General features: G+C 34.5%; 2 protein-coding genes across 2 annotated transcripts; both read right to left on the bottom strand.

Moving 5' to 3' along the window:
• Positions 1-5,938: 5,938 nt before the first annotated feature.
• On the bottom strand, positions 5,939-7,488 carry LOC125588298 (protein ALP1-like). Its single transcript, XM_048759581.1, has 3 exons — positions 7,477-7,488; positions 6,977-7,375; positions 5,939-6,742 (listed from the first exon to the last, which is right to left on the bottom strand). The coding sequence occupies exons 1-3, from the start codon at positions 7,486-7,488 to the stop codon at positions 5,939-5,941; spliced, it is 1,215 nt and encodes a 404-aa protein (XP_048615538.1).
• Positions 6,488-8,861, bottom strand: LOC106350147. The gene is made up of 4 exons (XM_048759580.1): positions 8,838-8,861; positions 8,412-8,708; positions 6,977-8,321; positions 6,488-6,742 (listed from the first exon to the last, which is right to left on the bottom strand). The coding sequence occupies exons 1-3, from the start codon at positions 8,859-8,861 to the stop codon at positions 7,776-7,778; spliced, it is 867 nt and encodes a 288-aa protein (XP_048615537.1). The 3' UTR covers positions 6,488-6,742; positions 6,977-7,775.
• Between the last annotated feature and the right edge of the window lie 18,218 nt (positions 8,862-27,079).

The following is a 27,079-nucleotide window of genomic DNA, read 5'->3' as shown; positions in this document are numbered from 1 at the left end:
AACATCAACTCTAAACCCTAAACCATCAACACTAAACCCTAAACTACCAACACTAAACCCTAAACCCTAAAAAGTAAATTCTAAACCCTAAACCCTAAAAAATTAACCTTAAACCCTAAAACATCAACTCTAAACCCTAAACCCTAAACTTTCATTTCTAAACCCTAAACCCTAAATCCTAAACCCTAAACCCTAAAACCCTAGAGTTGATGTTTTAGGGTTTAGATTTGAAGGTTTAGGGTTTTAGGGTTTAGGGTTTACGTTTAGGGTTTAGAGTTGATGTTTTAGGGTTTAGTTTTGAAGGTTTGGGGTTTTAGGGTTTAGGGTTCGAATTACAGAAAAATATGCGGTTTAAGGTTTAGGGTTTAGAGTTGATGTTTTAGGGTTTAGGATTTGGGGTTTAGAGTTGATGTTTCGGGGTTTAGGGTTTAGAGTTGATAATTCATGGTTTAGGGTTTGGAGTTGATGATTTAGGTTTTAAAGTTTATGTTTTAAGTTTAGATTTAGGGTTTAGGATTTATGTTTAGGGTTTAGAGTTGATGTTTTAGGGTTTAGATTTGAAGGTTTAGGGTTTAGGGTTTAAGGTTTAGAGTTGATGTTTCGGGGTTTAGGGTTTAGAATTGATGTTTCATGGTTTAGGGTTTAGAGTTGATGATTTAGGGTTTAGAATTTTTATGTTTTAAGTTTAGATTAGTTAATTTTTTTTGTCAAAATTAATCAATAAGTTATAAATGTCTTTTACCTTTCATTAAAGATGAGGGTAAAAGTATTTAGTTTAAACATGAAAAATGGTATTTTGAAAATTGTATTTTTGGTAATTTCCCTATTGCTACTGTGATGATGGTTTATACCAGAAAATAGCACGTGTTTGTAATATATGGAGGAGTTTCGAAGATGCAAGAATACTCATTTGTGATTTTTGGAAGAAAATTTTGTTGAATATAGTTATTTTGTAAATATTTTTTTTTGTCCAAATTATCATCTTTAACGTTATTTGAACATTAATATTTGTTGCGTTTTCAATGTTGGACCATTTCATATTTAATAGCATTTTATGTTCAAACAAATTTAAATTTTTATGAGAATCAAATATAAATTAGGTTATATTAATATTTTTTACTAAAATGAAACTAATATATTTGGCTACTACACTACAAGAAAACATCGGTATTCTGACGGACATTCCGACGGAAAATGAAATCCTCGGAATTTCCCGAGGAATTTCCGAGGAAATTCCGAGGAAACCCAAATTTTGGGTTTCCTCGGAATTTCCTCGGAATATACCGACGGAATTCTGAGGAAACATCAATCCGTCGGAATATTCCGAGGAAATTCCGACGAACTAGTGATCGATCGATGCGTTTTTGGACATATACCCATCGATCGATCACATTGTTACGCTTTGGTCCATCATAGTGATCGATCGATGCGTTTTTGGACATAAATACATCGATCGATCCGTTTATAAAAAAACATTCGAGATTTTGAAACCCCAAACACTAGTTCCTCAGAATTTCCTCGGAATATTCCGAGGAAATTCCGAGGAACACTTGATATCCTTGATCGATCGATGGGATAATCTCATCGATCGATCACATTGTTACGCTTTGGTCCATCATAGTGATCGATCGATGCATTTTTGGACATAAATACATCGATCGATCCGTTTATAAAAAAACATTCGAGATTTTGAAACCCCAAACACTAGTTCCTCAGAATTTCCTCGGAATATTCCGAGGAAATTCCGAGGAACACTTGATATCCTTGATCGATCGATGGGATAATCTCATCGATCGATCACATTGTTACGCTTTGGTCCATCTTAGTGATCGATCGATGCGTTTTTGGACATAAATACATCGATCGATCCGTTTATAAAAAAACATTCGAGATTTTGAAACCCCAAACACTAGTTCCTCAGAATTTCCTCGGAATATTCCGAGGAAATTCTGAGGAAGAAAAGGGTTTCCTCGGAATTCCCTCGGAATATTCCGAGGAAATTCCGAGGAAATAGGGTTTTTAAACCGAAAACAACGTTTTGCGGTTTGAATAACACCTATATAACCCTTATTAAGTGTCTTACGTTCATTATGAAGTCAAAAATTTGTTCATTACCCTATAATAAACACTTTTCCGATTGTATGAACGAAATCCCCACAACATAAGAGAAACACTTATACACTTTAATGAACGGTAAAGGGAATACTTACAATTCGTTTTGAAATTTGTTATTTCATGGTTTATGCTCATCTATACAAAGAATCTTCAATGGTATGCATTACAATTGTATAAGAAATGAAATACGACAAAAAAAATTGATGTTTTGAAACCCCAAACACTAGTTCCTCGGTATTTCCTCGGAATATTCCGAGGAAATTCCGAGGAACAATATAAATTAATAGAAATACATGCACAGGATATTCTTTTTCCTCGAATTAATGAAAATATTCCGAGGAAATTCCGACGGATATTTAAGTGGCCGTCGGAATTTCCTCGGAATATTTTCATTTAACCGGGCAAACAAGCCGCCAAATATTTCGCGAAAATTGAAATTGAAAATACTGAGGGAATTCCGACGGAAAATATCCGTCAGACCCAAGGTTTTATAAACTCGAACCGCATCTTCTTCCCCATTTCTCTCTTCTTCCCCATTTCTCTCTTCTTCCTCTCCGGCGATCTCTCTCTCCTTCCGGCGTTCTCCACCTTCTCTCGCGACGATCTCTCCGGCGAATCCTTTCCATTCCTTTACAAATCATGTAAGGACCTTATCCCACTCTCTTAGGTCCTATTTGTTAGGTTTTTAAGTAGATTTGATGATTTTAGAAGTTTTTTGATAGATTTTTGTTAGGGTGATTGGGTAGGATTGTGATTTGTTGTGTAATAGGTTTAGAATTGTGATTTGGTTGTGTTGAATTGATTTAGAATTTTTTTTATAAATTGTTTATTATTTTGTATTTACAAAACATTTATATAAATTCGATTTTACAAAACGTTTTTGTATATAAATTCGATTTTTGGATTTATAAAAGATGATTTCATATTTATAAAAATATTTATATTTATTAAAACTAATTTTGTATTTATAAAACATTTTTTTATTTATAAAAACTATTTTATTATTTTTTGTATTTTAAATATGTTTTCTATTTCAATTTTAATTTTATATTTTTGAATTTCAATTTAAAAAAATAAATTTATAATTTTTTTTTTGAATTTTGGAAATATTCCGAGGAAGTGTATCCCTCGGAATATTCCGACGACATATTCCGAGGAATATTCCGAGGAATTTCCGACGAAAAAAATCCTCGGAATATTCCGAGGAAATTCATTTCCTCGGAATTCCGTCGGAAATTTCCGAGGGATTTCCGAGGAAAGATGAATTTCCGAGGAGTTATTTCCGAGGACTTTTTTCGTCGGTATGTCGTCGGAATAGCGTTATTCCGACGACATACCGACGATTTTTTCCCTCAGTATGCCGCTGTTTTCTTGTAGTGCTAGAAGTCTAGGAAAAAAGAACTTCAAAATATTGGCTAATTTGTTAATGTGACCATCATGTTATACTTAATAAACAATTGTTCTAGAGACAGAAAAATAAAGATTACAACACTAAAAACAAAGATTAATAGACACCTCTCTTCTGTGTTCTTGATAAATGGTTTGGTCCAACAAAATTAATAACGCGGTGTTAAGGTATTTAAATTTTCATAATTGTCGGTGAAAAGCTTATAGATTTCAAAGATGTGGTGCGTCAAAAGTCAAAGATACTAAAACCATAGGATTAGGGGCACAAAGAAATGTGGTTGCTCGTTCCACCCTTTTTTCTCTGCTTTCCGATTTCGAGCTTTTGTGTAGTTGAAGGTTTTGTCCAAAGAATCACTTTTGCAAATGCTCTCCTAACTCTTGCTCCAATTGACACCGGACACGTGTCCACTAGTGGCTAATATAGAATTCTAAACTCATCATTTTTTCCAATATCAACTATTTCTTGCTAACTAAGAAAATATGAAAGCATTTAGTAAAAGAATGTCAATCTTTTAGTCTTCTCTATCTATTCTTCGCTAATCATTTCAAAATCTATATTTTAGTCCTATTTGGGAGATTTAGACGAAACTATATTCATTTGTCTGAATTAGTTATTTAAAATCAATTATTTTTAAAAAGTGATGCATTTTTTAATTAAAAAAAAAAATAATGGATGATGCAGGTAGGCATATTCTGACTCACCATGTCATGTGCAGAGGAATAGTCTTGTCTGACGAACCAAACATGCAGATACATTTTATTGAAAAAAATGTATGTCACTCTGCCAATATATTCTTCGAAATTATGAACCGAGACAAATATTTTGGAAAGGCCAATCGAATCTCTATCTATTAATTTATTTATTTTATGGTGGTTGGATTCTCACTTTACTCTTTCATAGATATAAGAATCTTGCCCATCAACCAATGGTTTAAAATATATATGTATAATATTTTTATATCAATATTTGATGTCATGATATACAACACCAGTACCAAACATGGATGTTTGGACCTTGCGTTGGATCCACATCGGTTTCTTTCATCTCCACTGATTTTGTCGGACAGTCATAGTCAAAGAATCTACTTTGTATTATTTAACATTTTACCAAAAAAAACTACTTTGTATTTTCTTAGGATTTATTTTAAAACAATTCGTTGTTTCGGCTACGTCACTTCTATTTGTATACTAGGGTCCTACTGAACTCATTTGTTCAAATTGAAGTTATGCTGAGATCTGAATGTGAATCTAGATAGATGACAACCATTATTCATAAGATATTACCTGGACTATCATCCAATTACGTTTTTTTCTATGATTTACATACAAAAACAAACACATTCGAATTAGCAGACTTAATAATGTTAAAACGGACTTGAAATTAGGGGTCTAAATGGGCACATTATGTGAAAATGAGCTGTTTTGCATCTATAAACTAATAGTTTCTAAAATGTTTAGACATACTGATCTGATTAACTTTTGTTTACAAAATGCGTTTTACAAGACTAAAGTTGCACTCCGTTTAGGAAATTCAGAATTGTATATATATTTTTTTTTAAAAATTCTAAAAACAATAGCTGGATCAATATATGAAATTTGATTAATATCTCTTGAGGAAAACATTCTTATTTACGAGAGTTAATAGCCAAGTTTGTTACACAAAAATAAGGGAGTTAAATAGTACAAAACAATATATAAACAAAGTTGTTACTAACATAATATCTATATTCTATCAGTTTACCAAAAAAAATATCTATATTCTATCAACTTCTAGAATTACATCATCCGGCTGAAGATGGTAAGATTAGTCGAAGATATCTACAAACTGGTGTGAAGAAGGTATATGTTTAAGTTACAAAAAAAAAAAAAAAAGAAGGTATATGTTATATGTAGCCCCTGTTTGTTTCTTCATTTAGATGAATCCATTCAGCTGATCCATTTATGTGCTCCATCTAAATGATCCATTCAAATTTTTGGTCATGTTTGTTTCTCCATTTGGATGAGTCATTTGAATGAACCATTTGAATGAATTTTATGTTTGTTTCTCCATTTAGATGAATCATTCAAATGAGTTTAATAACCAAATTACATATATACCCATGTTTTGATTTAATCATATATTTGATATCAATTTTAACTACAGAAAATTTTATTATTCATTCTAAAATATATTTACACTGAAATTATTTTAAAATTAGCATTTTGACATTTATAAATTTTTATTTCATATAAATTTCATATAAATTTATTTATAAAATAGACTCAAATTTTAATAATTTTTTAATAAACTTTCAAACAACTCTAAGTAGATATTCAAATTTTAATAAACTTTTAAACAGTTCAAAGTAGATATTTAAATAAAGTAGATATTCAAATGCCAACAATAATGTTTATAAAACTGAAATTTAAAAAATGTCTAGTATGGAAGTCTAGTTCCTCTTGCCATCTCCATAGTAATACAGTGACGCACACTCTCCATCAGTCTATCACCCTGCGGAATGTATCCAACATGCTCTTCTTGATCATCACCATGCTGTTCATATGATTCCACTCCTTCCCAATAAGAAAAATCAGTATCTCCATGTTGTGAATCTCGAATAAAGTTGTGGAGGGCCATGGTTGCTGTCACAATCTTTATCCATTTCTTCAACTCATACTTGGGATGCTTTCTGTCTAAAACTCTCCACTTGGCTTTCCAAACACCAAAAGTCCTTTCAATCATTGATCTTAAACCGGAGTGCTTGCGGTTGAACAATTCCCTAGTGTTTGATGGTGGACCTCCTCTGTTGAACTGATCTATATGGTATCTAGTCTTGCGATGAGGACCTAAGTAACCAGTTCTGGTTGGGTAACCTGAGTCGACCAAGTAGTATTTTCCAGCTGGTGGGTGAGGAAAAGAAGCTTCTTCAGTAGCACAGTATGTTAGCACTTTCGTGTCATGTGCTCTTCCGGGAACTCCAACATAAGCGTAGATGAACCTCATGTCAAAATTACAAATAGCCAGCACATTCATGGTTGGTTCACCTTTTCTACCTCTAAATGGCTCACTATTCCCAGATGGTGGACGGACAGCAATATGAGTTCCATCTAAAGCACCTATGCAGTTCTTAAAGTAAGGCCAATACTGTGGTTTACCTTCTAGAAAAGGACTAGCAGTTGCAAACTCATTCCTAGTCGGTTTCACAATGTCTGATGCAAGCTTCAAGAGAGAACTTAATACCTGTAACAGAACATAATACCAACGTTAAAATGCAATTCTAGAACAAGGCGCTTACAACAACAAACACCATATTAATAAGAACAAGGCCACTCTTTATCAAATCCCTTAATAACGTTGGTATTCTGTTCATATTAATAAGAACTATAGGATTTAAAATATACTCACATCAGTAATAATTTAACATATGGTACTAAAGCATGTTACGATAGAATAATTGATTTGTATAATTGTTACCTGTTCTAACTTCTTTTTCACAGTGTCAGTTGAATGCTGATAATGCTCTGATATAGCCCGTACAGTTGCGTCTTGTCCGACCGTCTCTAAGAACATTGCAACACTCTCCTCAACGTAAACATTGTGAGTCTCCTTTAACCCATACTTTTCTGATAGCACCTTACACAAACTCTTAAATGTTTCCTGGTTCATGCGTAGAATCTCATAGCATTGTACCTCAGACCCGTTCATAAAACGTTGCACACGTCGCCAACCTTCACCTCGGTTTGTCCTGACTAATTGCCTATCAGCATCAGCTTCTGTTGCTCCACCCATCTCCTCCAAAAGAGCACACATGTACTGATTCTCATCAAATAACAAATCCAACTCATCATCTTCAATTAAAAGTCTTAATATGCTCTGCAAATACACAAAGAATTTAGTAACAGATATTAGAATTTAGTAACATGTTTATACACATATATTAGATATTAGAATTTAGTAACAGATATTAGACTTACGTTACTGTCCATCTCGACTTCCTCTACTTCACCAAACTGTATCCTCTACTTCACCAAACCTGAAATATCAAAACCAAATGGTTCACCAAAGGTCAGAACCATTGCACTCCAAACAAAAGCTCATACAAAACACAAACAGAACAGTAGAGTTTTGAACATAACAAACACAAACCAAAAGCTGATTCTCATAACAAACACAAACCAAAAGAACAGTATAGTTTTGAACATAACAAACACAAACCAAAAGAACACTAGAGTTCATACAAAACACAAACAGAAACACAAGCATAACATAGTCTTCAAGCATCTCTACTTTCACCAGTAGCATACTCCAAGTAGAGAACCTTGTCCTCATCATCTTTATAGAACAAGAAGGTCTGACGATTGGTAGGGTCCTGCTTGAGATGATCGATGGCTGCCTTGTACAAAGGAGACCAGTGCCTGATAGCAGACAGTGAGTGTAAGGCTTCCATAGCTGTAAGCTGGCTGCAACTGAACTCAGGGTGGTTCCCTATCATCTTGTTCTTGTCAGAAAGACAATCTACTACAGTCTGTCCTACTTGAGCAGCCCTTGATCTCTTCCTGTTAGCTTTTGCTCTACTGGATGAAGGGCCAGCAGTTCTTGATTCAGCTGGAGCACTGATATCTTGAGTAGGAGGAACTTGATCCACATCAGTGTCTTCAGCATCACCATCATTATTGTCGCCTTGCTTATCCAAAGAGTCTTCGCCTTGCTGAGCAGTCCATCCTTCACCTCCACTTACATGAACCGCTCCAAACACATTCTCCAACAAGTCAACATTTGCTAGTGGATTCTCTTTAAGCTTTCTAGCTGATGGGAATTCCTAAAAACCACAACAACAGACAGACATCACATGAGGAGACAGCAACAACAGAGACATCACTTAACATAAACAAGCAAGCAAAGATTGTACCTTAAAAAGTTGATCCCACCAGTCATCAGACATGTCTACGTACCCATTTGCATCATAGCCAAGTCCGGTCCTCTTGTTGATCAACCGTTTGAACCTTGCATACTGAGTTTCGCAAGTAGTGTGCTTGATCCCAAATTTTCTCCAAACGTGTCTTTCCCCATAAGCTTCATAAAACTTGTCGATAATGGACTGTCTCCCAACTTCATTAAGATTTCCTTTTCTTTCATTTCCTTTCAGCTTCTCCTCAACTCTCAGTTTGAGGTAGAACCGGGTTTGCTCATCAGTCCATGCCAGGGACTAACATTCAAATATTCAATACCAGAGACTAAACTAAACTAAGAGAACCATTCAAATATTCAATACCAGAGACTAAACTAAACTAAGAGAAGCATTCAACAAGCATACAAATATTTAAAATATACTCACATCAGTACCAGGGACAAATGTCATTGCAATCCAAGTAAACTGCAAGAAACAACCTGCCATATAAAGAGTTTCCTCGTCAGTGTCAATGTTTCTTGAGCACATAAACACACAAGAGATGCTGTGATTGAAAACCACACATAATATGAACTAAGAATTGAACTGAAGATCGACCCATAAGGCACACAACATTCTAAGACACATACGTAAATATATGTTTATCAAAAACACATGACCAAACGAGAGCTAAAGATATGTTTATAAATCCTATGAAACAAGAACTAAATATATGTTTATAAATCCTAACGAACACTCCTCACAGCAAACCCACCAAGTTTATTAGAGCATAAAACACAATGTTGCTTTATGAAAACAAGCAGAACATATACCATAAAATAATTCACAAGCTATGAGATTTCACAAGCTACTAGTGAGATAAGCTAAGCTAACAAGAAACTTGAAGCATACTTATGTAATCAAACCAAGCAAACCCATCAGTATTTCAACACATTCTCAAGCATAAACCCATGACAAATTCAAAAGGGAAATCAATACATAACATAAACAGAAGCAAACCCATAAACAAATTCAAAGGGAAATCAATACATAATATAGCTTCTGATATCTGCGATGGGAGACCACAAAGACAAAAATGATATTAGTTTTTTACTACTAAAGACTTGCTTCTTTGTTCAAGATTCAGTAAAGCCAACATCCCACAAGGAGCAAGAACATGAAAGGGTAGTTCTGAAGAGCAACGAGTATAACATGCTTAAACCAAAAAAAAATGCAAACAGTTACTCATCAAGGGACATGGTGATGTATGTCAAGAGCTAATAAACACAAACATCAGTTTCACAGTAGACAAAATAACACCAGCGGTTATTCTGATTTACAAGAAGTCCCAAACTGAAAAATAGAAAGAAAGCAAAGAAACCCTGAAGGACATTGCATACACACACAAACAAGAAGCCAATAGTCTCATGAAACAGAGTGAAGCCTAGATGATGCACAGGAAAAAGAATCCAATCCTAACTCAAATGGTTGAAGATGAGGTAAGCGAGTCAAAGCTTGGTCCTTTTAATATAGAATAGACAAAACACAAAGAAAAAAATAGACAAGAGGCAATGAAGGCTTCTCTGTGTTTTGTCTGTTCAGCTAAAATCAATATAGATCCCGCAAAAAAAAACCCATTCCTTTCAAGATCTGTACCGAGGTAAGACAAATATAAACACAAATCTAATTCTATATAGAGCAACATTCAAGTCTATCCCAGGCTGATTTCGACGATCCTATATGATTCCGATAGGTGATTCGATTAACGTAAAAGAGAAAACAAACCTTGAAGAAGAGGAAGTCTTTTACGATGGCCGGAGCTATTCCAGTTTCCAAGGATAAAGAGAGAGAGAGAGAGAGAGAGAGAGAGAGAGAGAGAGAGAGAGAGAGAGAGAGAGAGAGAGAGAGAGAGAGAGAGAGAGAGAGAGAGAGAGAGAGAGAGAGAGAGCGATGGTGAGGTGAGAGCGATGGTGAGGTGAGAGCTTCAAGCTCCTTTCATGGTGGCTAGAGAAAACTACGACGGGAAAAAAAAATGAAATTAGGTTTGTAATATTTGAGTTTTTTTCAAGGGCGAAATCGACATTTGGATATCTCGACTGAATCATCTCCATCTAACTGCTTCGTTTCGGTTCATTCAACTGAACCATCTCCATCCAACCTAATTTTCGAAAATCATTCAACTGATCCATTCGAATGAGTTATGTTTTTTGTGTCCAAACGAACAACGCGCTCAGCTTCAGCCAAATGATTCAGTTGAATGAAGAAACGAACATGGCCGTAGTACCCAAACTTATCACATAGCTATTTTCTTTCGATCAAAATGAATATCTATCTCAATATATATGCTTAGTACGTTGGTGTTTGTGGATTGTGAGAGAGAAGAAGTGAACTGATATTGTCACAATACACAACTAATGCCTTTGAGATGCGACAACTAAGATCAATATTGAAATTTCATTCGTCTGATAATACCAATAAGTCATCTGAAAGAGCAAATGTGTGATCTTTGGAGTTGAACATTGTGGGTGCAACCTGATGGAGCCTGCATCAGCCATGAGCTCAAGCATTCTACACAGTCCCTTCATCACCATGATAAACAAATACAGAGAGATTGAACCGCCTTGGCAAAGCCCTTTTGTAACGACCTGGTTCTCTAAACCAACTGGTTTGAATTTAATTAATTATCCTTTGAACCAAACCCTTGCATGGTTTGTCGTGATTAGTGGTATATCTATACTATTAAAGCAGGATCCTATTGTCCTTTTTACCTTAGCTTGCCATTTTCTTTACTAACATTGCATGTTTCATTAAGGGTAATCAAGTAATATTAATAACACATCTATATTGAGTCATTTTTTTGGATCCAGTCCACTGTCCACTTCAGATCTCTATTGGGCCATTTGGGCCGATTAAGAAATCAGATTCAATTCTCACATTTTTTTTTTGCCATTGAGTCCAAGTTCAAACAATTTTTTTCAACCATTCTTAATTATTTTTTTTTTCTTTTCTTAATATAAGTTAAGCATTCATAAAAAAAATAATTTTTTCATTGAAAAGTATAAATCTTTATTAAAAGTATATAATTTTTTTTATTATAAATATTAACCACTTAATGAAATTAATTTATCAGACTTATAGCAACTTAATTCATTAAAGAAATAAAGTTTAATTTTTTAAATATAAATAGTCATTTAAAATGAAACACGATAAAGAAAGATAAAAAGTTTAAGTCTTTTATAAAATAAAACACAAATATATGAAATATGACATTTACTAAATATTTGTCAATTGAAAAAAAAAAGGAAAATAAATCCGCGCTTTGAAAGCGCGGATCAAAATCTAGTATATGATTATATGCATTCCCTTCCTTCCCCGAATGACCTAGCCGTCACATCTCGTTAGTGTTGCGGTCTTTCACCACCTCCAACCAGCTGAAGCATCACCATCACACTACAAGAAAACACAATATTAACGACGGCCAAATTCGTAACTTCCTCGTAAAAGAGGCTTTACGAGGAATTAGCGAATAAACACGTTTCGTCGTTATTCGTTCGTCGTAACGCATATTTCATCGCCAGTTCGTCGTAAATTAGCGAGAAAAAATTTCATCGTAAAAAAAAAACAGGATTCGTCGTAAAAACCACGTAAACTTTCCACGTAAGGAGGACGCTACATTTCCTCGTAAATACATCGCAACCATTTCCTCGTAAATACCTCGCAATCGTTTCCTCGTAAATACTTCACAACCCTTTCCTCGTAAATTCATCGTAAATCTTTCCACGTAAAATACTCATTACACTTTCCTCGTAGTGTTGACGTAAATATTTCGCTCGTTACTTCCTCGTAACTTTTCGACATAAAGTAGTCGTAATTTAGCTACGAATTTACTTCGATTTTGATATTTCCAGAATTAAAAAATATAATAAAAATTATTTAATTTTTTAATAAAATCTAATTTAAAAATAAAAAAATACGAAAATATTTTATACATAAATAAGTTTTGAATATAATACAACCAACAAAAAGTAAAAAAAAAAACTACGGGTCGTTCATCGCCCGGGAGAATTCGTCACTCCTCCTCTCTACATCCGCGTCGGCATGTGTGTCGGATGATGACTCGCCTGGAATGGGATTATGTGTCGCATGTTCCTCAACAAGGACTTCCATTCCGGATTTGTGGCCGCTATAACGTCCAAGAAGCCATCGACTCCACCCACATGAGCTGTGAACGCAGTTCCCGTCGAGTCCAACTCGTTACGCAGCTGAGTGACTTAATCTTCCCGTCTCTGACCATAAGACGATGTCGCTCTCGGAACATCGTTGACGGAACCAATCCCCAACGTACGTCCCTTTTTCTTATGGACAACCTTAAAAACAAAAAATAAATATTGTTAGTAAAATGTTAAAGTTAAATTAAATGAATAATAAAATTTCAAAAAATTTCAAAAAATTTCAAAAAATTTACCTCCTTGTAAATCTTATCCACTTCAAGTGTGGATAAGGTGACGGGTAATCCGTCGGTGGACTGCTGGGTAAGTTGGGTCTGGCGGTCTTCAACGTGACCAACCAAGTTGTTGAAGATCTGCTCGGACCTAGCATCTAGAAATTGGCCCACCTTGTTCTTGTGGGTCCTCTCGTAAAGTTGCCAAAGAGACGGGAGAACTCCCGTCTTTTTGGCCTAAAAAACATTTAAGAAAGTTAGAATATATATATATATATATATATATACATATATAAAATTAATTAAATTAAATATTTAATTACCATTTCCAGATGGACACCGGCGTGGGGTTTTTGACCCGTAGAGTGGAGCATCGGCCCGTGGCCGTGCTCATCTACCGTCTGACGGGAGGCAGAGCAAGATTCGGCGACTCTAATGGCGTCAGGATCCCGCCAATAATGAATGAGGCCATCCCACACATCCGTGGTGAGCTCAGGGGGTTTGCCACGCTCATATCCCTTCACGATCCAGTCACCCTTCCAGTTGGAGACCGTGTCCAACAAGCTTTTTTTCGCCTTCGCGTTAAACGCTTTCTTCACCCTCTCATTGACCCCCATGGACCAATGGTATTTTGCTGTAACACGAAAAAAATAAATTAAGAATTAGTTTTAAAAAATTTAAAATTCTAAATCATAAAAAAATTAAAGTATATATAATTAATTAATAGTAACTTATAGCGAAAATTTTGAACCACGTCTTTCTGATGTGGATCGGCGTCTATCTCCAGTTTGGATGTGGCTCGGAGAAGTAACCTTTGATCGTCTCGGTTACGTTCCGAGCAACACATCCGTCAACCCCAAACCTAAAAAAAAAATTTAAAGTATAAATTATTTATTATTGTTATAAAAGAATTTTAAAAGAATTTAAAAATAAAATGTAACGTACCACAAAGTTCCGTCCGGTCGGTCGGGGTCTAAGACTGGTAAGCCTTCTCTGCCTGGCTGAGCGAGAAGGTCTTCGACAGTGTACTGCAAGTAAGGAGCACTCGGCGGCACCATCAAATCGGGATGAATCCCGGCCGCATCAGAGGAGCCATCGGAGGAGGCACATGATCATGAGGAGGCGGTGGTGCAACGAATCGAGGAGCCGATGGTGCACCAGAAGGAGGGGACCGAGAGACTCTCTGAGAAGACTGAGTCTCGGGGACAGTCTCCGGACCCGAAGAACCGGGAGCTGAAGAAGAACAGGGAGCTGAATAAGACGGGTCTAAACGACTACCATGCTCACCGAACATCTCTCTGTAATGGGGAGTAAGTCTGTTCTTTCGAACCAACCGTCTGGAAAAAATTTAATTTTAAAATTAACATCAACAATAATTAACAAATTCTATAATTAACCACCTAATCAACACTAACTAACATAAAATCCATAAACCTATCTAAATTTCCTACACTAACCACCTAATCTACCCTAAACTAATCAAATTAGAGAGGAAATAGAGAGAGCGTACCATTGCTACGAAAGAGAGAGGAAGTTGAGACGAAATGGAAGTGAGAAGCTCGCGTGTATATATAGAAAATTAGGAATCGTCGTAAATTCGTCGTAAAGTTACGAGGAACTCGCGAGACCCGTGTTTTTTTTACGAGGGTCATGGTAAATTTGTCGTAAAGTTACGAGGAACTCGCGAGGCCCGTGTTTTTATTACGAAGAATTAGCGAGGCCCACGTTTGGTTTCCTCGTAACGTCCTCGTTCATTTACGAGAAATTAGCGAGGCCCACTTTTTTATTTACGAGGAATGAGACGAAGCTAATTGGTCGTAAAACCTTTCAAAATTTCCTATAATTACTCACCAGTTTACTTCTCAAACCAAAGATAAATTCACCAATTTGCTTCTCAAATCAGAGATAATTACTCACCAGTTTGCTTCTCAAATTAGAAAGGTTTAAAAAAAAAAGAAGGAGAAGAAAGATACTGGAACACATGTGGGCGGAGACAAGGCTAGACTTACGTAGGTCTCGCCTTGTTTCTTCCCACCTGTGATTCCAGTATCTTTCTTCTCTTTTTTTTTCAAATATTACAACGGTAGTCCCTAATTGGTCGTTCATTTACGAAGAATTAGCGAGACCCGCTTTTTAATTTACGAGGAATGAGCGAGGCCCGCATTTTCCTATTACGAGTTTTTTTACGACGAATACGGCTTACGTGGAATTAACAAACCCCGCGTTCTTTATTTTTAAAAATCATCGTAAGTTCCTCGTTAATTTACGAGGAAATCACGAGGATTATGTTTAAATCCCTAAAATCTGAAACCCCAAACCCCATCTTCCTTATCTTCTACTTCATATATATTCAAAACCCCAACTCCATCCTCCCTTTAACCTCAAATGCATTCCAAACCCCAAATTCTAAAACCACAATTCCTTAACTTATAATCTCAATCTCTTCTTTCTAATTCAAAACCACCATTACCTTACACAAAATCAAATTATATAAATAGATTTTCATGATTAAATCCATCAAATAACATGCATTAAGTCTGAAAATCAATCATATTAAAAACAGATACATCAATCGGATACATCGACATTCTCGTCATCACTAGAAACATCATCATTTTCATTAAACTCGTCTTCAATAGATTCGTCCGTGGCATCGTCGGTAAGATCTTCGTACTCATGATTATGCAGATCAATGAGAAGGATATCATCAATTTGTTGTTCAGGTTCTTCGAATTCATTTATCTATTTTTCTTGCAATGGTGGTTCTTCTCCACTGATGATTCATCCACGAGGTGTAACTTTGATCACGGCTAACCAATTTATTCCCGATTCTCTCATCCGAGGGTATGGAAGGAAGCTAACTTGGTCTGCTTGTGAAGCTAAGATGAAAGGCTCGAATTTGTTGTACCTGGAAAAATAAAGACAACGTAGAAATTAATCATACAGATCATGTATGCCAAAAAAAGAATTTATTGTACCTTCGTCCACCATTGACATCAACTACACCGAATTTGTTAAACCGAACACCTTTGTTGACGACGGGGTCGAACCATTCACATTTGAAGAGGACGCATTTCAGCTTCAATAACCCTGAGAATTCCACTTCAATAATCTCCTGCAATATCCCGTAGAAATCTGTCTCGCCTTTCACACATATTCCATAGTTACTGGTCGCCCGCTGTCTACCATACTCATATGTGTGAAAAGTATAGCCTCGTGTGAAATACATCTGTGATGTGGTGACCTTTGCAAGTGGAGCTTGAATGACTTCGTGAAACCACGTAGGGTAATCTGCGTCGTCGTTATAATCAACCTGCGAAAATAAAGAGAACGTTGAATTACAGATCATGTATGAAAGAGTTTGATCGATCAACCTGCAAATGGTGATGATAAGAGTTTGAGTTAATACCTGATTCTTCAACCACTTAATAAAGTGTTGACCTTTCCTTCTGTCTACGTCACTTGTGGATATTCCTGGGAATGTTTCTTCGACTTGAGAAACAAATAGGCTGTAAAATCACATTTTATATTAATGAATCTTTGGAAATTATATTTCTTATACTTATATGTGTTTAGAAGTTTTCATAAAATACGTTACCTTTCAAAATAACGCATCAATGGATCCTTGCAATTGAGTAGAATATAGGTGTGTGCACTATGAGCGTCTTCTCCAATCGACCACCAAACCTCTTTTGATTTCCCACCAATTCGTCCAATCTGGCTAAAGATGCCTGGAACACCAGCAACTGCATATGCTGGCGCGACACCACCATCATCATATCTTCTTGGAGCTCTTTTCCGGGTACGTACTTTTGACGCAAAGTAGTACGATGTGAAGTGAGAAGTTTCTTCCATCAAACTTCCAGCAATTATAGAACCTTCAACTTTTGCGAGGTTTTTTTGATTTTCCCTTCAAATATTTCACGGCACGCTCATACTGATACATCCATCCGTAATGTACATGTCCACGAAGCAATGCCTCATATGGGAGGTGGACAGCTAGATGCTCCATGACGTCAAAAAATGTCGGAGGAAATATCTTCTCCAAGTTGCACAATAAGATGGGGATGTTCTCGTGAAGTTGTTCCACAACTTCTTCTTTAAGAGTGCGTGTGCTCAGATCCCTGAAAAATACTCCAATGCCTTGTATATTCCAAAAACAATTAAACACATTAGTAGTCATATATTATTGCAAACTAAACCATTAATTATAAAATTAATGCGTTATAATATACTACCTGCAAGTGCTTCATGTACGTTTGTTGGAAGTAGCTCCGCAAATGCAAAAGGAAGTAGTCGTTGCATAAAGACATGACAATCATGACTCTTCATCCCGGAGAACTTTTGACCCTTTTCAACACATCTAGAGAGATTTGAAACATACCCATCGGGGAACTTCACTTCTGATGCCACCCAGTTGAACAACACCGACTTTTTTTCTGAAGACAATCTGAATATCGGAACGTGAACTTTTCCATTGCTTTTTATATGTAACTCACTTCTTAAGCAAATATTCGGCAAGTCCAACCTCGATTTGATGTTGTCTTTTGTCTTCCCTGGGACATTCAATATTGTATTCATGATATTCTCGAAGAAATTCTTCTCTATATGCATCACATCGAGGTTGTGGCGCAGAAGAAGATCCTTCCAATATGGCAACTCCCAAAATATACTCTTCTTGTGCCAGTTGTGCCGAACACCGTAAAAATCAGGCATATTACCGGGGACATGCCAATTACCACCACAACAAACTGTTTCGTTAGCTTCGTGGTAGTCGATTTGGGCTTCAATTTGTTCTCCAGTTAGATATGGAGGAGGAGTGTCTCTCACAACCCTTTTGTGCCTAAACAATTTCTTGTTTCTTCGGTACGGATGGCCAATGGGAAGAAATCGATGGTGACAATCGAACCAACTTGTCTTCCTACTATTCTTCAGTTGAAACGCATCTGTCGTTCCATTACAATATGGACAAGCTAATCTCCCATGTGTAGTCCATCCAGACAACATCCCATAGGCAGGAAAGTCACTTATGGTCCACAAAAGCATCGCTCGCATCGTAAAATTCGTCTTCGTTGAGCAGTCATACGTCCTCACCCCTGTTGACCACAAATCCTTCAACTCTTTTATCAGTGGTTGTAGGAAAACATCCAGAGACCTTTTTGGATGGTTCGGACCAGATATTAATATGGTCAAGAATAGCAACTCCCGTTGCATGCACATCTCCGGTGGCAGGTTGTATGGCGTAAGAAAGACTGGCCCCAATGAATATTGTCTCCCTGACATTGCGAATGGACTAAATCCATCTGTGCATAATCCAAGATACACATTCCGGCTATTACTAGCGAAGTCCGGATGTACTTTGTTAAAATGATTCCAGGCTCTTGCATCTGATGGATGAGTCATCTCACCATCCGTCTGAGTATGCTCGGCATGCCATCTCATCCCTCCGGCTGTCTGCTCAGATTGATACAATCTTTTCAATCTGTCTGTAATTGGTAGGTACCACATCCTTTGGTACGGTACCCTATTACGTCCTCTTCCTTGCAGCTTGAATCGTGGCTTCTTGAAGAATCGACATTCTTCTAACTTCTCATCATCTCCCCAGTAGATCATGCAATTGTCGATGCAAACGTCTATCATCTCCGAAGGCAACCCAAGACTATAAACCAGTTTCTGAATCTCATAATAAGAATCAGCAGACACATTGTCTTCTGGCAAATACTCTTTAAACAAGTCTGCCCATTCATTCATGCAACTTTCAGGTAGATTGTGATCAATTTTAATATTCATCATTCTAGCAGCCAACGACAATTTAGAAAGATCTTCTCTACAACCACTGTAAAGTGGCTGATTCGCAGCATCTAACATTTCATAAAACTTTTTTGCATCTATGTTAGGTTCTTCATCTTCATCATGAGCTACGAATGCATCAGCTACCATATCATGAACCCTATCATAATCTACCATCTGCTCCTCCTGATGGTAACTATGTTCATTATGCAAATGATGATCAACCGGTTCTTCCTGAAAATTGCTATTACTACTACTAGCTTCATTCTCATAATTATAACCTTCTCCATGTTGAAACTAGATATAGTAATTTGGCGTGAAACCTCTATTTATTAAATGCGTCCAAACATTTTCACGATTTGCCAATTTTGAATTGTTGCATTTCCGACAAGGACAGAACATCTTACCACTTTCTTGGGCGAGCGGTGTGGAATCTGCTTGATGCATAAATGTCTCCAGCCCTTTGAGGTATTCTTTCGTCACTCTCCCGTTAGCATCTCTGTGCATATACATCCATCTCCGCAACTCGAAAATATTCCCAGAGCACGACATTTTCTTTTTCTTTCACGTTTTTATTTTTTTTCTTGTTGGTGTGTTTAAAGTGATGTTCAAACGTCCATATTTATAGGAAATTTTCGAATGTTGAAATTTTACTACGAATTTACGACGAAATTTAGTTAGGTAACCGAAACAAAAAACGTATTACAACTACAAAGTTGGTGGACTCGCAATTTTCTCGTTAAGTAAACGTAAAATATTTCCTCGCTACTTTTACGTCGAACTTACGAGGAAACCATATTTCCTCGTAAAAACAACGTAATAAAAACAACGTTATGTTACGTCGTTTTTACGACAAAATCGTTTCTTCGTTATTTTACAACGAATTAACGTTACTTTTAAATTTTCTCGTTAAAGTCGACGTAAATTTACGAGGATTAATTTTTCTTGTCAAATTTCGTCGCTAAAGTTGTGTTTTCTTATAGTGTCATTTCTATGTTGACGTGAACCACCTAACCAGGAAGGAGAGAAAACAAGAGCAGATCGATCCACACGTCTTCCACCGGAGCCGCCGCTGTCATCACTACCATCCATCAACACATACCGCCGTGTCGTTTGGAGGGCCATAGTTTCAGACCTCGTGACGTACGAGATTGGTGATGTAGAGAGCGTGATCAGATATGAGAAGGTTTAGTGTGTTATTACTAATTTCTTGTGTCACAAGTTTCTTAATCAAACCCTAAATTAATTGTATTAATAATGCCTCGTTGTTTTGTGTTTATTCCTTTTCGGTCTGGTGTGTCATTGGCTTGAGCAAGATTCATTGCGAAACTCTAGTTTTCTTGTTGATCGAGTCATTTCATTTATTGTCGGATTCGTTTCTATTTCTCCGATATGGCTAAGGTGAGGACTATTCCGTTAAATCCCGTACTAGTGTAGAACTCTTTCTATGATAGTTTAGATTTCGAAGCATGATCGTCTCTTTGAATCGAGTCTGTCTGAGTCTTGTTTGGTAGTTAGTTTATTCAATGTTAAACGGAATTAAGGGTCTGTCTAGGAGATTCAACTGTTGTTTAGATTGTTTGATGCTAAGTGATGCTGTACATATATATATATATAGTTATATAGTACGGGGGCCAGAGAGATCTGAGCTAGCTACCCATATAAGTACGGGAGCCAGAGAAATCTGAGCTAGCGGCGTATAGAGTGTGGAACACAGAGACATCTGAGCTAGCTACGCATATTGGATGAGTACGGGGGCCAGAGACGTATGAGCTAGCGACGTATATTGTGTGGTGCGGGGTGCAAAGACGTTTGCATATCAACGCATATTGGTGGAGAGCGGGGGTCCAGAGATGTCTGGACTAGCGATTCATATTTTATTACCGTATATCCGTATGAGGAGAATGGCGGGGTGTGTGGACTAGCTATGTACCATCAGCGCATTGTTTGTTTTGTGTGATGTGCTAGGCATCGTGTTTGTTCATGTTAGAGCTAAACTTCCATAGTGGGAGTTATATTTATCTGAGTCAGTGATTTGCGGTTTAGCATCCGATACCTCACTTGGTGACTCCCATGTTGCTTACCCCTCTTTTTTCTCCTTGCAGGTGTGCTTGCTGAGTAGTTGGATATCTGGACGGTTTGGTGTCTTGGGGATCACATACTTTATTTATTTTTGACATTCGATTTATTTGACATATTTTTATAATTCAATTTAAAAAAGTTTTTTTTTATTTCGGATTTATTTTATTAAATGTTTTAATATTTTATTCGGTTTTGAATAACTTGGTATAATTCGATATTTTACCGGTAGTAACACACCATTCTCGAGAGAGGAGGAGACGGGTGTTACACCTTTCTTTCTCGCAAAAATCCAGCTAGCTCTCCAATGATCACAACTGAAAATCGAGGAGAAGAGATGCATTCTCTGAAGGCGGAAACCCCTGAGATTCCAAAATCTTCAGCGCAAAATTCCAATAGACCGTATCAAAGGCTTTCCGAATATCCACGTTAAGCATACAACTCTTCTGACAATCCGCTTTTACGAACATAAAAATTTAGCTGTATACTACATGTTTCCCATAAAACCACACTTGCTCATAGCCGGTGACTCTTCTTATACTTGTATCCAGTCTATATTTGTCTCCAGTTGCGAAAGAACTATAAAGATGATAACAAAATGAATTTATATTTTGTGAAAGCACCAAAGTTCAATAATTGAAATTTAATTTGTTCAACTCCGGAAAACTGCGGTGGTATGAGCTAGGCCTGGGCATTTCGGGTATCGGTTCGGTTCGGTTCGGGTATTTCGGATTTCGGGTAGTTCGGATAAGGGCTAAAGGATCCATTTAGTACTTGACCTATTTTCGGTTCGGTTCGGTTCGGATAGTTTCGGGTTCGGTTCGGTTCGGATAGTAAATGTAGGAACCGGAAAATATCTGGAAAAAGTTCGGTTCTCATTTGGATCCGGTTCGGGTTCGGATAGTTCGGGTAGTTCGGATAATTTGGATAAAATATTGGTTATTTAAGGTAAAATATCAAATAATTAGGATGATTTAGATAAAAAATTTGGATATTTCGGATTACTTTGGATATTTCGGATAAAACTATCCGGATAGTTTCGGATACTTTCGGGTAGTTTGGATACTTTATAATAATTTAGTTATCCTCAACTATTTTCAAATACTTTTAATAAAATTTTAAATTAAAAATATATATTTAGTGATGTTATATGTATATATAATTAATATTTTTATATATTCGGGTACCCGTTCGGTTCTCGGTTCGGTTCCGGTTCGGTTCGGTTATTTCGGATATAAAAATATAGGAACCGTTCGGATATTTGAGGGTATTGGTCCGGTTCCGGTTACGGGTATTTCGGTTCGGTTCTTCGGTTCTGGTTATTTTGCCCAGGCCTAGTATGAGCATCTCTGCTTATTACGAAAAAATGAAACAACTTTGGATCTTAATGTCCAATTTGTCTCATGTAACCACTTAAAAATATATCACCCATCTTTAGCCCAATTAATTTTAGAAGGATGAAATAGTCTTATCATTTTATGATTTTAGTTTAACCTATGAGTAATTACCCCTTTCAACATCCGTAAATGTGGGCATCCACAATCATTTTGCTCATCTAAACTTTGGAGGATTTTAATTCTTAAGAGCATCTCTAGCTCATTGTACCTCTATAATAATGAACACATGTAAATTGTTAATGTAATATATTTTATACCAATTTTATAGTGCATTTGTTAATTTGGCGTTATAAGTTGTATTTTATTCTAATAAAGGTAAGATGGTTAAATTTGCTAATACATATATGCAAAAAATCAAATGAAATCATCTTATATCTCATTTACTAGAAAAGTCATGATCATAGACATCTATAAATATCAAGAAAATGTCATAGTAGTAACCACAAAATAAATAAAAACTAAACAATGATTGAGAACAAGCAAAAAGTTTATGTATTGACCATGTTATTGATGGTAGTGTTACTATCGATTTCTCAAAATACAAAAGGTAATGCAAATATTCCGCTTGCTCCAGTGTCAGAGGAAGGATTCCTGCCAAATCCATTTCAGTGTGTAAATGATGCTAAGAAAGTTCCAGATTGCATAGATGCAGTGAAGAAATTACAGTTTAAAATTATCACAAAAGAATGTTGCTTTGTTCTACTGAAAGCCCCAGAAGATTGTCTTGGGATGTTATTTCCTATGCGTTTTGTTATTAAAATTATGCTTCAACTTACATGTAGGTTTCTAGGTACATGACTAAGAATATTTTTTTGTTAATCCAATATTTTTTAAACATTCTATGTAACAACAAAATTTACTTATTAGTTATATTTTTTAATAATAATTTTGCTTCATATAAAATTAACTAGCTAATAATGATATCAGCACTAAAATCATGCTTTAACCTTTTTGACCATTTGTTTGTTTATATATGATGTTTACGTTTTTGTCACTCATTTAAAAAAAAAAAAAAATATATATATATATTTGCTTAACTATGCAAAATCACTGTAAATTTCTTTTAATTTTAATTTTCCTATTTATTGTAATACAGAAAATCACTTAGAAATTAATTATTTATTGCAAAACTGCAACTTTTTAACAATTGTGAATAATATTGAATTATTTAAAATATATAGTTCAACATTTACAACATGGATGGTAAAATATAAAATTTAACATATCCAAATGCGTATTACTTATCTATATTATGACTAAAAAAATATTATATTGATAATTGAAAACAATTATGTGCAATTAAAAGTAAAAGATTTATAAGAAATTTTTCTGAGTCTTAAAAAACCGTTAGTATTTTACAGAAAATGTGAGATAATAGTTGATACCTTATCCCTATTAAGAAAATAACTGTCATGCCTTTAAAATACTAATTATATTTCTATTTAAACTCTTATATTATTTATTATTATTTTAATAATGATTTACGATTTATTACCATATTCTAAATTTTTTTCCAAAAATATAAATCAACATTAAATATAAATGTCTATGTCACAATTACCTTCAAGCCGTATCATCATTATTGGCATGTCAGGTCATCATTTTTTTCATTGTAGTGATGACACATGGCAAATCAATTCTGAAATAATGTTTAGGGGACAATAGCTTTTCTATTATGAACAATCTAATATGGTAATAAGAAGGTTTGTAATATAAAAAACACTTGGTTAAGACCTGCGCTATTTGCAAGGTGAAATTGTTTTTAATAAAATTTAGTCAACAAATATAATCTACATGTCTGATTAGTGATAAAATACAAGTACAATGTGTAATAATATATAAGGGATTGTCCGAGTAGCAAAATAATGCAGTACATTATTAATTACCACTGGTCATCATGCGCTTTAAAAATTAAAATATTGTGTTCATTTCTTATGTAGGTACGTTAATAATAGGAAACAGAAAGATACATAAAACACCAGCTGTAAAGCATTCGTCAAGTGAATAATGATTAATGTTAAGAGTCAATGAGAAAGGAAAACAAGGAAAGCAATGTTAAATAAGGTAAATGTATAAAGAATTATATAAGCAATGTATATTTGGTTAGGCTAAGGGGTTTCAGTGGCATTATAAGTAAATACTCTAGTAATTAGTGGGTCTTTATAATTAAAGCGTGAGAGAGCCTTACACCTTGACGCGTCAGCTCACCAGTTGTAATTACTTACAAAAAAAATGTTAGTCTCTTGCCAATGTTCCTAAATTAATATATAAGGGATATCTTGATTTTTTAAAATTTTAATTAATAGTTTCAACAATAAAATAAACTATATATGTAGTGTTACTAAAGTTAAATGGATTGATATACCAATATAACAATGAACACATGTAAATTGTTAATGTAATATATTTTATACTATTTTGTACTGCATTTTTTAATTTGGCGTTATACATTATATTTTTTTCTAATAAAGGTAAGATGGCTAAAATTACTAGTACATATATGTAAAAAATCAAATGAAATCACCTCATATCTCATTTACTAGAAAAGTCATGATCATAGTAGTAACCACAAAATATCAAGAAAATGTCATAGTAGTAACCACAAAATAAATGAAAACTAAACAATGATTGAGAACAAGCAAAAAGTTTATGTATTGACCATGTTATTGATGATAGTGTTACTATCGATTTCTCAAAATACGGAAGGTAATTCAAATATTCCGCATGCTCCAGTGCCAGAGGAAGGATTCCTGCCAAATCCATTTCAGTGTGTAAACGATGCTAGGAAAGTTCCAGATTGCATAGATGCAGTGAAGAAATTCTAGTTCAAAATTATCACAAAAGAATGTTGCTTTGTTCTATTGAAACCCCAGAAGATTGTCTTGGGATGTTATTTCCTATGCGTTTTGTTATTAAAATTATGCTTTAACTTACATGTAGGTTTATGGGAACATGATTAAGAATATTTTTTTGTTAATCCTATATTTTTTAAACATTCTATGTAACAACAAAATTTACTTATTAGTTATACTTTTTAATAATAATTTTGCTTCATATATAATTAACTAGCTAATAATGATACCAGCATTAAAATCATACGATAACCTTTTTGACCATTTGTTTGTTTGTTTATAATTAACTAGCTAATAATGATATCAGCATTACATTTTTGGCCTATTACTTGTCGCTCATTTTAAAAATAAAATATAAAAAATATTTTTGCTAAACTATGAAAAATCACTTTAAATTTATTTTTATTTTAATTTTCCTATTTATTGTAATACAGAAAATCACTTAGAAATTAATTATTTATTGCAAAACTGCAACTTTTAAACAATTGTGAATAATATTGAATTAGTTAAAATATATAGTTTAACATTTACAACATGGATGGTAAAATCGAAAATTTTAACATATCCAAATACATATTACTTTTCTATATTATGTCTAGAAAAATAATTATATAGCTTTTTCTTAATTATAATATTTACTCCTGATATTGATAATTGAAAAAAAAAATGTGCAATTAATTTAGAAGCAATTTTTTTAGTCTTAAAAAAACCGTTAGTATTTTGCAGAAAATAGGAGATAATAGTTGATACCTTATCCTTATTAAGAAAATAACTGTCATGTCCTTATTTTGTGGCGATATTTTTAACATTGCTATTACATTAATAATAGTCAAATATGTTTCATATTATATCGTAATTAAAAATTCTAATTATATTTCTATTTCAACTGTTATATTATTTATTTTTATTTTAATGATGTTCTATGATTTATTACCATATTCTAATTTTTTCTTTTCAAAAATATAAATCAACATTAAATGTAAATGTCTAGGTCACAATTTCTCTCCAAGCCGTATCGTCATTATTAACATGTCAGGTTATCATTTTTTTTCCATTGTCGTGATGACACATGGCAAATAACTTCTGAATGATGTTTAGGGGACAATAGCTTTTCTATTATTAACAATCTAACATGGTATTAAAAAGGTTTGTAATAAAAAAAAAAACTTGGTTAAGACCTGCGCTATTCGCAGGGTGAAATTGTTTTTGATAAAATTTAGTCAACATACACCATCTACATGTATGATTAATGATAAAAATATATAATATAATGTGTAATAATATATAAGAGATAGCCTGAGTAGCAAAATAATGCAATACATTATTAATTACCACTAGTCATCTTGGGCTTTAAAAATTAAAATATTGTGTTCCTTTCCTATGTAGGCACATTAATAATAGGAAGCGAAAATATACATAATCACCGGCTGTAAATCATTCGTCAAGTCAATGTTAAGTGTCAATGAGGAAGGAAAATAAGGAAAGCAATGTAAATAAGGTAAATGTATAAAGAATTATACAAGCAATGTAATTTATTTTATATTTGGTTAGGCTAAGGGGTTTCAGTGGCATTATAAGTAAATATTCTAGTAATTAGTGGGTCTTTTTAATTAAAGCGTGACAGAGCCTTACACCTTGACGCGTCAGCTCGTCAGTTGTAATTACTTACAAAACAAACGTTAGTCTCTTCCCAATGTTCCTAAATTAATATATAAGGAATATCTTGATTTTATAAAATTTTAATTAATAGTTTTAATAATAAAATAAACCATATACGTAGTGTTACTAAAGTTAAATCAATTGATATACCAATATAATAATGAACACATGTAAATTGTTAATGTAATATATTTTATACTATTTTGCAGTGCATTTGTTAATTTGGCGTTATACGTTGTATTTTTTCTAATAAAGGTAAGATGGTTAAATTTGCTAGTACATATATGTAAAAAATCAAATGAAATCACCTCATATCTCATTTACTAGAAAATTCATGATCATAGACATCTATAAATATCAAGAAAATGTCATAGTAGTAACCACAAAATAAATAAAAACTAAACAATGATTGAGAACAAGCAAAAAGTTTATGTATTGACCATGTTATTGATGGTAGTGTTACTATAGATT

This window comes from Brassica napus, chromosome C6 (assembly GCF_020379485.1).
Source record: "Brassica napus cultivar Da-Ae chromosome C6, Da-Ae, whole genome shotgun sequence".
Taxonomy (NCBI): Eukaryota; Viridiplantae; Streptophyta; class Magnoliopsida; order Brassicales; family Brassicaceae; genus Brassica; species Brassica napus.
This window is presented reverse-complemented; position numbering and strand designations above follow the sequence as displayed.